Source organism: Equus przewalskii, chromosome 9 (assembly GCF_037783145.1).
Source record: "Equus przewalskii isolate Varuska chromosome 9, EquPr2, whole genome shotgun sequence".
In the NCBI taxonomy this organism is placed as follows: Eukaryota; Metazoa; Chordata; class Mammalia; order Perissodactyla; family Equidae; genus Equus; species Equus przewalskii.
The window spans coordinates 57,550,602-57,563,962 of record NC_091839.1 but is presented as its reverse complement, the minus strand read 5'-3'; the positions used below and the strand labels follow the sequence as shown (position 1 = coordinate 57,563,962).

At 39.0% G+C, this 13,361-nt stretch overlaps 1 protein-coding gene across 1 annotated transcript in view; it reads left to right on the top strand.

Annotated features, from left to right (window-relative positions):
- OSTM1 (osteoclastogenesis associated transmembrane protein 1) overlaps window positions 1-12,856 on the top strand; it is a 34,539-nt gene extending 21,683 nt beyond the window's left edge. Inside the window, exons 4-6 of the mRNA XM_008520671.2 lie at window positions 4,607-4,774; window positions 6,763-6,928; window positions 10,812-12,856. Coding sequence (XP_008518893.1) covers window positions 4,607-4,774; window positions 6,763-6,928; window positions 10,812-10,867 — 390 coding nt within the window. The 3' untranslated portion in view covers window positions 10,868-12,856. The remainder of the gene's footprint in view (window positions 1-4,606; window positions 4,775-6,762; window positions 6,929-10,811) is intronic.
- Window positions 12,857-13,361: the final 505 nt, after the last annotated feature.

The window sequence follows — 13,361 nt, the reverse complement described above, 5'->3', positions numbered from 1 at the left end:
CTGACACCAACTAGGTCCTGTAATGCAATTTAATTCTGACACTAATTACCCAGAGTTAGCATCATACTCCACAGATTTAAGGGCTCAGTCTCACAAGACAGCCCTCATTTCAGATGCCAGTTGCAAATAGGCTGCCCAGGTTACTCACACTTCTGTCTGACTTGGCTACGAAGTCAAGGGGTTCCCACAGCTGGTCCCCTTTCAGGTTCGATAATTTTCTAGAATGACTCACAGAACTCAGGAATGCTCTTTTCTTCTGTTTACTGGTTTATTAGAAAGGATACAACTCAGGAACAGCCAAATGGGAGAGATGCATAGACGGTATGCGGGGTGTGGGTGTGCAGAGCTTCCATGCCCTCTCTGGGTGCACTACCCTCCCAGCGTCGATGTGGGCACCAACCTGAACACAAGCTCTCTGAACATTTAGGGTTTTTAATGAAGGCCTCACTACATAGGCATGATTGACTGCATCGTTGGCTGTTGGTGATTAGCTCGATCTCCAGCTCCTCTTCCCTCTCAGAGGTCGGGAGTAGGGCTGAAAGTTCCAATCCCTGATCATGCCTTGGTCTTTCTGGCGACCAGCCTCCATCCTGAAGCTCTCTAGGAACCCCCAGCCACCAGTCACCTCATTAACGTACAAAAGATGGTCTTGTCACTCAGGTATTCCAACGGTTTTAGGAGCTGTGTGCCAGGAACCAGGGACAAAGACCAAATATCTGTTTCCTGTTGTACCACACTTAGTCTCCTCTTGTCTGTGACAGTTTCTCAATCTTACCCTGTTTTTCATGACTTTGACAATTTTGAGGAGGGCTGGCCAGGTATTTTGTAGAATGTCCTTCAGTTTGGGTTTGTCTAATGTTTTCCGCATGGTTACAGTGGGACTGTGGGTTTTGGAGAAGACGGAAGTGAAGTACCTTTCTCATCACATCCTGTCAGAGGTACATGCTGTCGACGTGGTTTATCCCTGATGATGTTAATCTGTATCACGTGGACAGGGTGGTGTTTGCCAAGTGTCTTTAACGTAAAGTTACCTCCTTCTTCCTCTTTCCATACTGTTTTTTTTGGAAGCAAGTTACTAAGTAATAAGGAGTGGGGTTAGGGAAATTAAGCTCTGAGTCCTGGAGGGGTGAATGTTTACTTAAATTGTTTGGAAATCTTCTGTAAGGAAAATTTGTCACTTCTTCCACATTTATTCATCTATTTATATCAATATGGACTCATGAGTATTTATTTCATTCTTGGGGCTATAATTAATTTTTAAAGTTCTCTCCTATTTACTGAATTCTTTTTTGTTGCTCTGAGATCTGGGTTTAATGTGTCTCCCTTTAGAATCATTTCATTTGTTTGTTTGTTTGTTTGTTTTGTTTTCTTTTTACATCCATTGTTAGGCTCATCTTACTTTCTTAAGTGCTCATGTGGCCAGTGGTAGGATGGTTATACCAGGCTGGGAGCACTGGAAGAAATCTCTCTCTTTCCATATGGAGTTTGGTTTCTGTAGCTTGGCTTTTGAAAGTTTCCTCAGGCAGGCAGTATGTGTTCACTTATTCAACAGATATTTATTGGGTGCTGATTATGTACCAGGCAGCATTCTGGGCACTGAGGGTAGAGCAGTAAACAAGACAGATAAGATTCCTGTTTTCGTGACCTTATGTCCTAGTAGGGGTGAGACTGATAACAAAGAGATGAGATGATTAAGAGTAATGAGTCTCGGGAAGGGGTGTGGTATACTACCTTAGATAGGGTGGGCAAGGAGTACCTCTCTGAGCAGGTGAATGTTGAGGTGACCTAAAGTTTGAGATAGCGTCAGCCATGGGATGAGTGTTTCCCGCAGAAGCAAGGATAAAGAAATGCCTTCGGGGAGAGAATGAGCTTGGTATGTGCAAGGAATGGGAAGAAGGCCAGTTTGGCTGGAGCACAGTGAGCAAATGTGAATGACATATGGGGAGATAGGCAGAGGCCAGATTATAAAGAGCCTCGTAGAACAAAGGAAGAAGTATGGACTGAATTCTCAGCACAATGGGAAGCCATTTAAAGCAGGAATGTTACATGACATGATTTACTTATAAAAATATCACTCTGGCTGCGTTGTGGAGAAACTCAATTGAATGTAGGCAAGAGTGAAAGTAAGGAACCTAATTAGGCGGCTGGCACAGGACAGAGATGGTATGGACTAGGGTCTTGGCCTTGATGTTGGAGAAACAGATGGATTCAGGGTACGGTTTAGAAGTATATCTAACAGGGCTTGCTGATAGATTGGGTAATTCCTGGAGAGTGGTTTTGGCTGATCAGAGAAGGAAAGAGAAGAGTCAGGATGATCCTAGACTTTTGGTCCTGAGTAGCTGAGAGGATGCTGGGGCCATGGGAAAGACTGGTTGTAGGAAAGTGGGGACTAAAAATTCTGTTTTGAGGGGCTGGCCCCGTGGCCGAGTGGTTAAGTTCGCGCACTCCGCTGCAGGCGGCCCAGTGTTTCATTAGTTCGAATCCTGGGCGCGGACATGGCACTGCTCATCGGACCACGCTGAGGCAGCGTCCCACATGCCACAACTGGAAACACCCACAACGAAGAATACACAACTATGTACCGGGGGGCTTTGGGGAGAAAAAGGAAAAAATAAAAAAATCTTTAAAAAAAAAAAAAATTCTGTTTTGAACCTGTTAAGTATGGAATCGCTATTAAACTTCCAAGGTGAGGTGTCAAATAGTTGGTGTTGTAAATGAGATTGGAGCTCAGGGGAGAAGTGTGAGCTGGAGATAGAGATTTGAGAGTCAGTGGGTGCAGATGGTATTTAAAGTCACGAGACTGGATATGTGTGAGTGTAGACAGAGATGATCAAGAAGCCCCAAGGACTGAGTCCTGGGGGACTCCAGTGCTGTGTGTGTGTGTGTGTCTGTGTTTGAGAGGGGAGGGGAGTCAGCTAAAGAGATAGATGGAAGCAATGAGATTGGTGACATTGGCGGTGACATTGGCTGTGGCAGTGACTTCTAGCTCACTGGTTGAGTAGGGATGTGGGTTTAAGTTCCAGACCAGATCCCCCTTGGGTAGTAAGTGTTTGCAGGTGGCTTCTCTGGGAACCTGGACTGTCATGGTGGCTGTGGAAAGACTGCTTTTTTGTGGCTGGCCCCGCAGGCAGGGCGGGGCTATGATTCCAGCCTGCTGCATCTCTCGAGGTCAGTGTGGGTGGTTGCAGGGGAGTGGAGGTTCACAGGAGACCGTGGGCCTGGCTAGTTTCTCTGGGAGTGGTGTGGTGGCTGTAACACAACCTTCCTGTGATGACATATGCATGTCACACCTTTACATTTCACAGTGCTATTCAAGTGCCTGGGTTTACCCTTTTCTTGAATCTCTTAAGTAAAGAAATCAGGAGACAAGGCACATGCTGATATCATCATCTTCCTGGAATCCCACTTCCTCATTCATTTTAAAGGCCGCAGAGCTTTTTATTGTTCAGCTCTGCTACCATTTAGTCAGTCCCTGTATTGATAGAGCTTTTTATTTGGTTCAGTGTTTTACTGTTATAAACACAAACAATCTTTTTTCATATATTTGGAGTATTTGCATGAGTTTGGTAGATTCCTAGAAGTGAAATTGCTACATAAAAAGGTATGTGCATTTTAAATTTTAATATAAATGCCTAAGTTACACCCCCCCATCAAGGTTCTGCGCTCAATTTTTGATTGAACACATTTAGCTAAATGCACACTTGTTTTGTGAAAAACAGACATTGGGTTATTTCTTGTGGCAGAATTAAAGGGAGACTTCGTTTCTCTGTCAAATAGATGGTGGGGGTAACATTGTGGGGGCCGCCTCAGTTTAATTCCTTTAATTTTTCCTTCTCTCTTTCATTCCAATATCCAGTTCATATCATATTTCCAGGCTGCAGGTAAAGAATAAAGGAAATAGAAAGAAAAAGTGTGAGCTGGCTGTTCAGCAAACGTGTTCTTGAAAAGACAAGTGTCAGTTCCAGAAGTGGGAAAGATTGAGATTCACTAACTTAACACCTTATATGTTATATCTACTCCCTTGATTTTAGTTTCTAGAATTCTTTGGTGTTAGTTCCTTTTTGCTGCCCGGAAAGTCCTGGCTTACAAGCCTTGGGGTAAGAGGGTTGAGTGGGGATGTAGTTTTGGTGCCTTTTCCTTTCACTTGAGTAAAGCCATCTCTGTCTAAGGTAGCCTTCAGTGTTGAAGTCGGCACAGGCAAGGGCATGTTTTAATCATCCGGTGAGAGTAGGATACGTAAGAGCAGACATAGAAATGACAAGATAATTTAGGAAATTTGTGGTATTTAGATATCAGTAATTTGGCATATGAGCTAGTGTTGTCCTCAGTTAACAGAGGCTAATGCAGTGTTTTTCAAAATTTAGGGGCAATTAGAAAGTGCCAAGTATTTTGCTATGTCCTTTACACACTAGGTCTGTAATCCTTGGGACCTATAATACAGGTAGTGGTAGCTCTATTTTATAAATGATAAAACTGAGGCTCAGAGTGATTTAACAACCTGCCCAACACTTCACCATGCTATATCTTTACCTCTAGGCGGGCAAATAGCTGACATTAAAGAGATGTAATGTTATTGTGTGTATTATATGTGCCTTTGACATTTTAGGGGAGCACATACAGTCTTCTCCAGTTAAGAAATTATTCAGAAGTTTGCAAAAACTGTCGCGAAGCCTACAAAAATCTCAGTAGTCTGTACAGTGAAATGCAAAAAATGAATGAACTTGAGAATAAAGCTGAGCCTGGAAGACACTTATGCATTGATGTGGAGGATGCAGTAAGTACTTTGCTTCTGATATGATACATATTTTGTAGCGTTGTTGAATGTGCCTTCAATGTTATCATCCCTTTTAAGGATATATTGGAATCTGCATATGCTGTCTTCAACCAGAAATAACTAGTTATAAAGTAGCGAAGTTTTAGAATATCCTGATCTGTCAAACTGAAATGGAAATGTATCACATCCTTCATAAGGAAATTGATAATTTGGTACATTTTGGTTTTTAGGATTGACAACGTGTGTCATTTTCAGAGGCGTGGGCATTGTTATACGTTTACATTTCAGTTTCTTGTGCACTTGTTGCTAATTCAAGAAGCCTCTAGGTTTTGCTACCATTTGTTTCCAAAGCCATTCCTCAGTTGTTTTCTGTCCCATTGGTGTGTTTATTTCTTTATATCCATTACTATTTGAAAATTTTTGTTTACTTGTTTATAGTCTGTCTCCCGTCACTAAAATATAAACCACATGAGGACAAGGACCTCATGTCCTTTTTCGTTCAGTTTTCAGTATTTAGAATAGTGCCTGGCATATAGCAGGCCCTTAGTAATATGTGTTGATTGAATGAATGGTCAACAAAAAAGCTTTTTTGTCCATTGTATAGCCTGCCTTTACATGGGACACCACTAGATGGCAGACATGCCTTTTTACAGGAATATGATGCCTGGGTATAGAGGCATTAGAGGAAACTGAGAAATTATTGGCTAAAAGTAGAGAATGCAAAGTCAAAATTGATAAAACTACTGGTTGAGAATGATTGAATATGAATCTATCATAGTAGCTCAGAGTGAACTGTAGTGGATCAGTAATAGTCAGGAAGGTAAAAAGCACTTAAAATGGACACACCATGGGGATTCTTGTTTATTTTTTACTGCTGTATTCCTAATGTCTAGAATGTACCTGGCTTCTCGTAGGCTCTCAATAAATAATAAATATATATTTTAAAAATAATAGTCTATTTCATTGTTTTTAAAATAAAGAAGAAAAATGAATATTGGTTCTGTGACATAGGTTGGATTAGACAGGAGTCAACATGACCACCTATTTTAGAACATCCTTCTTGCGATAAGCAAAACTTGTAATAAATCTACACTGCACCATTTGCAAACTATATCTCAATTAAACAAAATTCAGGCAAGAACAGTTTTCTGCATTAAATTTGATAGTTTCCTTACATCATTTAGTCTGTTTGACGGAAACCCTGAGCTCAATGAGAGTGAGGTGCTGGCGCCCCTAAGTCTGTTTCTAATGTAGCTGCTGAATAGGATAGTAACATTGTCTAATAAGGTTTCCATGACTCCTTAGATATTGTCTACTTAAAAAATTGTTTGCCACGAGTATGAGTCCTTCATAATAACTTAGATAAGCTATTAAGCATTTTGTAGATATCTCTTGAAGAGAAGCCCTATAAAGTTGGTATTTTTATTTCCATTCTGAAAATATCGCAGTAAGCTCAGTGAGATTACATATGTAAGATATGAAAAAAAAAATTCTTTTTGTGAGCCTTTTCCCCCAGTTTCATTGAGGTATTACTGACAAATAAAATTGAAATATATTTAAAGTGTACAACATGATGATTCGACATGCCTATACATTATGAAAGATTCCCACAGTCAAGTTTATTAACACATCTGTCACCTTGTCGAGTTACTCTTTTAAACCTTTTTTAATGAATGAAGCACAGTCTAACTATATTGCTATTGATATGAGTTCTCAGCTTGAAATCTGTAAAAGGTTGACATTCTTTGGACAGTATTATGAATTTAGAATATGAACTTTCAGTATGGATATGAATTTAAACAATGACTAATCGTGAACCAGTTTATTTCCCTGGCAGAAGAAATTGTCCTCAACTATCAATAGATTTTTTTAGGGGTAGATATTTAGTTTAAATTCTGGGTGCCTGTGAACTTATTAACAAAGTAACCGTATGGAATTTAGGACAAGTTAAATATAAAATAGAGTAATATTATTTGTTATTTTTCCAGATGAACATTACTCGAAAACTGTGGAGTCGAACTTTCAACTGCTCGGTCCCCTGCAGTGACACCGTGCCTGTAATTGCTGTTTCTGTGTTCATTCTCTTTCTGCCTGTTGTCTTCTACCTTAGTAGCTTTCTTCACTCGGAGCAAAAGAAACGCAAACTCATTCTGCGTAAGTTTCTTTTTACAATTGTTCATTTATTTAGATAAAAACCTGAAAATTTAGGCCTGTTTTAGAAGGGATATATACTCTGAGAACTCAAACTATATTTGTCTTAAACAGCTTTCTGCTTCACATTTTACACTTAAACTTACTAATGGAAGAGATATAGAAGTTCGTAAGTGTAGTAATCAAAAATCTTTCAGATGGTTTAATTAAGAAAGCTAGATTCCCTGGAATAAGGTTGGCAACAACACAGGAATAGCAAAGAAGGCTTTGCGGACTGAACTGGCCATAGTAGGGAGGTGTAGACAGCTCTTAGGCCCATTGGAGCCATGGCGGAACCACCTAAAAGCACGGCGGGCAGGGAGAAGCTGTAGCTTACACACAGACAATTTGTTATGGACAAGTTGGAATTGTAGTTGCAAGAACATTACTCGACTTATAGCACGTGCTCAATAGATGTTAATTCCTTTCCTTTCTCCCCATCAATTAGGGCAGAGCAGAAAAAGCGCTAACCAGAAGATCCAATCTAGCTGAAGAAGAGTGGTTTCTTTTTATCAGAGTGAAAGTATGAGCTTATCCCTTAGTAATTTTAGTTTTTAAAGAGAATTTAGAATTTAAAGAGAATTTCTTTGAAGAAAAAAGTTAGGCTTTTTTTCTCTCAAATATTATTCCTCGTCTATGATGTAAAAATTCTTTCTCCTGTAAATTTCTTTCTAGCACTTCTTCATGGTTTATCCTACTTCACTTCTAATGTATCTAACTTAAGAAAAGGTTACTTGTAGATATTTGTAATGTCTTGTCACCTTAAAAAGCTAGCTACTAGAAGAGAGAGTTTTCATCATGGGTGTGTGTAGTAATGCTTTTTGAAGATTGCCAGCGTTATGTAAATATATAATAACTCAGTCCTAAAAGCCGTTATTTAGAATAATAAGATATTGCAGAGACCTCACTATTGAGAAACTTTATTTTTCAGGACTTGATGTACCTTTAAAGTTTAGCTTCTTATTTGCCTTGCAAGTCTCTTTAACCCTGTGGAAGATATTTACTGCTTCTAATCAGGGTTTTGTTTGTTTTCACAGCAAAAGTCACTATCATCCATCTGCTTGTGCAAGCCACACACCTTATTGTCTTTTAATTTCTTCTTTTCTTTTCTCTATTCTCACATTCCTTTCCCTACCCCTTTTCAATTCATCAGCAAGTACTTCCAACCCCACTTCCCAAAATGTATCTTAAATTATCTTTTCTCTCCCTCCACTGGTAATACCCTAGCCCAGGCCATTGTCATCTCTTTCCCACACTAATGCAGGAGGCCCTTAACTGGTAACCCTGCTTCCATTTCTTGACCCACTACAATCCATTCTCCATATAGTGGCTGGAGTAATTTTTTAAACACAGAGTCTTACCATGCCCCTCTCCCACTTAAAACTCTTTCTGTCTTCCTGTTGCACCTAGAATAAAACCCAAACTGCAAACTTATTTCCAGTGTCTGCTTTCCAAGTTGTATGTGACCTGACCCCCATCCCCTTTCTAAACTCACTGCGTGCGCTCCTCTCCTTGCTCATGATGCGAGGAGGTGTTCTGGCCTTCTTCCTGCTCCTCTCTAATACTGAGCTCATTCGCACTGCCGCCTTTCCAAGGCTCTTGTACTTGCCCTCCCCACTTTGCTTGGCTGGCTTCTTGTCATCCAAGTCTTAGGTCCAAGGTTACTTAATTCAAAGAGACCTTTTATGACCCCCCAACCTAAGGAAACACCCCTTTTAAAATTCTTCTGTATCATCTTTCTTTAATGGCACTTGATCACTATTTAAATTACCGTATTCATTTATTTTCTGCCTTATTTGTTTGTATGCCTTGACTCAGCTGTTAGCTCCATCAAGACAGGATTTTGTTTATCTTGATTACCACTGTGTCACCAGCATCTAGAAAGTACCTGGCCCTAGTAGGTGCTCAGAAATATTTGTTGAATAAAAGAACATTATACTTAATGTTAGCATTTCCTAGAGTGTGTTCCTCAAAATACTAGTCCTGTGGAATTCCCTTTTATGAGCTTCACAATGTATCTGGTTATAAATTAAAGGCCCTGAGATTACATTCCCAAAACTTGACAGTACAACTTCTGCATCATACCTGTTAATGTTTCACAGGAACATTGTTTATGAGTTAAATTATGAACCTGAGGAAGTGCTAGTGCAAGCAAACAGTTCTTGTGCTGTTACCTCATGGATGTTTTTCATTACTTTTCTTTATGCCCCCATTTCCTATGCCACCATTCATCAAGTCCACTGGTAGAAATTAGGGATTAAACATAGGAGCAAAGCACAGTACACGCCCTCAGAGAACACACTGACCCTAATCCAATTATTACAACAGATGTCGTGGAGGTCTGTACAGTGCGGTTGGACCACAGAGGAGGAGAGACTGCATTAGAGGTGTTGGGAGTCACCATTAGATGATCCCTGGAGTGGAATGTGGAAGGATGTAGGGATTTATCAGATAGAGAATAAGGGAGCAAGGAAGTTGTAGGTAGAGGTACTCACTGGTATTGTTCCCTGGTTAGTTTAATAAATTTGGTCATTAGTCAGTAAGAAACTAGATTACTTCTAGTAATTTTAAACAACGTAATTAAAAAAAAAACTTTGGATTTATTTTGCTTCCCAAATCCACTGAAGGCTTAAGAAGTAGAATTTTAACTTAGGCTGTTTTTTTGTTGAAATTGCCCTTTAGTTAGGCTGAAACCATACACTTCCAGGAAGTCGTGTTGTCATCTTGTACTTGGAGTGGTGGTCAGGGGGGACCCTGATAGAAACCAGGACAGTGCTGCTCCTCCGTGGCCAGTATCAGAATTGTCTGCAGAGCTTTGAGAAAAGATTACAGCTGCCTGGGGCCCCTCGCAGACCTTCTCAATCATAACCTGCCCTCTAGTGTCGAGAGCCTCTGACGTTATCCAGTGTCAGATACTTTCACTATGGCGTGATTGTTTTCATTTCTGGCACATGAGATACATTCATGTTTAACTGTAAGTACAAAACGTCTTACCAAGCCAGATAGCCATGATTTTCTTTATTGACCCTAATGACCCAGTCCAGTTAGCATCATAATCAAAACTGTGCATATTTTATTAGCAGCCATATATGTTCGTGTATGTGTTTGTGCGTCTGTGTGTAATATACAACTCACTTTTCTTTGTAAGACATTTAAATTTAATTTTTTTAACACTACAGTGTTATTTCACTAAATTCCTCTAAGAGAAATTTAGATTTGGACTTCCTACTTAGACTTTTTTTTTTTGAGGAAGATTAGCCCTGAGCTAACATCTGCTGCCAATCCTCCTTTTTTTTTTTTTCCCCCACTGAGGAAGACTGGCCCTGAGGTAACATCCGTGCCCATCTTCCTCTACTTTATATGTGGGACGCCTACCACAGCATGGCTTGCCAAGCAGTGTCATGTCGGCACCTGGGATCCAAACCAGTGAACCCTGAGCCCCCAAAACAGAACGTGCAAACTCAACCACTGCGCCACTGGGCCAGCGCCCCTACTTAAACTTTTAAATATGTAATTTTATTATTATACCTCATGACACTTCCATTTTTTAAGTAGAGTAATTTCATGTCTGTTACATATTTAAGATTGTGATGTTCAAGATGATGTAAATTATCTCTGTTTTATTTGGTACTGCTTCTAGCAAAGTCATGTGCAACTTCTAGCAAAGTTATGTTTTTTGAGGTTGGTAGAAGAAAGTAGACATAGGTTTTAATTCTTAAAAGATTGAATCTATTCAGATTCAAACATAGAATTAGTAGATGAATAGTATAGCTTACATAAAAATAAGGAATAATCATGTTTAGAGAATTAAATGTAAGTTAACATATGATACGTTTGATTTATCTAGCTAAACGTCTCAAGTCCAGTGCCAGCTTTGCAAACGTGCAAGAAAATTCGAACTGAAACCCACAAAATGGAGAACTGGCCTCGTATCCTGTGGATAAATGGTGGAAGACACGGCTTGGTCCAAAAGAAGATAAACTGTGATTTGACAAGTCAAGTTCTTAGGAAACGCAAGGACTTCACATTTATTTTGAAATAAGAATTTTCAATTTTTCTTTCTTTTTCCACCCCCTTTTTAGGGTGTGGGTATTTTTAATTTCCAAGCATAGCAGTGTTGTCTATTTTAAAGTGTGTTTGTTACAATAACAAAAGATGCAAGAACAATCTCTGTTTTATAGGCATATTATTACTGTTTGAGACTTCTGGTATCTCCTTTTAACATGTTATCTCAAGTAGCAAAGTTTCTGAAAACTAGCACTTAAAAAATCAGTTATAGCGAAGACTTTGGAAAAGAAATATACTTGCCAAAAAGTAGCAGGTCCAAAGATTAATTTAAATTACTCGCCATTGCAGTATTATTGTTGTGTGTGTGTTTAATATGTCATATATTACAAATAATATGTAATTTGACTCTAGTTTCCTTAAAGTCATTTTGGAAACCACTAATTATAAACCTCCCTAACAATTTTTAAAAGAGGGAAGGCACATTACATTTATCTTTGTAAAAAGATTTATGGTAACTGGTTTCTTACTTGACTTTTCTAAACAGTGTTTTACACCTTATTTTTGCCTTTATTTAATAAGTAATTTGAAATCACTGGACTGCTTTATTATATTCAGGGCGAGATGGATTCTTTTTATACCAGGGATTTGCATTGTGAATTACATTAAGTTATTTGGCAATTTATAATTTATTACTACTTTAAATCAAATGTGGCATTATCACACTGTATTTAAATTGTGATTTTTTAATGGAGAGTTTGTCTTGGGATATGTGGAGATTTTTGGAGAGGAGAGAAAGGAGGAATAAAAAAAAACGTAAGTTCCAGAGACTAGTCAGGGACCTGAAAGGATGCTCATTATAAGACTGTTGAATGGTTCATACTGGGGGCACGAGTCAGTAGGAGAGTCTGATACAGAAAGCAGTCAAGTTAAGATGATGCTTATTTTTTTCTAAATTATTTAAATCGGATAAAGTGATATGAGTGAGATGAAGCCACATATTTCACTCTCTGAAAACAAATTCTACTTGGGAACGTTTGTATCAATCTTCAAGAAGAAAAGCTTCCTTACAGAGTTGTTCATAATTTTTTTCCTCAGGTTTTTAGTGCTAGATATTTCATTTGTTAATTCCTTCTTTGATTTCTTGGTGGAAATAGACCTTGTTTTAAACGTTGAGAATATGAAGGCTGCTCTATGTAGAAACAAGAGTTTGGTTAAATGGTACAAGAATTTGAATCCCTTCATATACTGGAAAGTGCTCTATAGAGAGACAAGAAAGTGTTATTATTTTTAATGTTTACCGTATTTGTGGAGTGAAAGAGAAGGCTCGTCCTTGGATATGTACCATATTCAAAAGCTGTGACAGTTTTCCTAGTCTTCTGTGATCCATTTAAAATACGCTGGGGTTCGCTCTGCTGTCCCTGTTCACGCTGCTGATAGAAATAGCACTGTCTGATTTGAAGCATACGGTTGAGAGCCGTTGAAAGCAATCTTCCATTAACGCAGATGAAACCAGTTTACGTGCACAAAGTTACAAAATGGCATATTTGATTCTGTAAGTAGTGACTCTTTGAGCACCTTTCACTATTATGTATTTCTAAAAACCATTGCTTTTGGATATGGTTGTGAAAATAAGCACTTTAAAAAAGAAAAGGCAGCCTTTACTGTTTTTCTGGTTGAGTCAATGCTCTTTAGAAGTAGCATTAGCAATAGATTTAAAAAATAAGTATTAAGCACTACACTAAAGTGTGCAAATATTTCATTTTTTACTCATATCAAAAAATTCTTTGCATAGTTCTGAATTCTGAGACACATAGCATATATGGGTGCGCAAGAACATCTTCAGTTTTTTTCACACTTTGAAATAAAGGAAGTACCTTAAGAAAATTGCAGTGCTGTATTTGATTTTTAAATACATTTTTAGTATAACTTCAGATGTAATTGAACATCACATTTCAGTTTGTCAGGTACCGAATTTAAATGCCTACTTTAAAAGTACCATATATCTTATAATTTTGCTGCAAATAAAAATGTACTTTTGGGGGCCAGCCCAGTGACGCAGCACGTAAGTTCGTACTGTCTGCTTCAGTGGCCTGGGGTTCGCCGGTTCAGATCCCAGGTGCGGACCTCTGCACTGCTTGTCGAGCCACACTGTGGCAGGCGTCCCACATATAAAGTAGAGGAAGAGGGGCACGGATGTTAGCTCAGGGCCAGTCTTCCTCAGCAAAAAGAGGAGGATTGTTGACAGATGTTAGCTCAGGGCTAATCTTCCTCAAAAATAAAATAAAAATTTTAAAAAAATGTACATTTGGAGGGGCTGGCCCATGGCCTAGTGGTTGGGTTCTCGTGCTCTGCTTTGGTGGCTCAGGGTTTCACCAGTTCAGATCCTGGG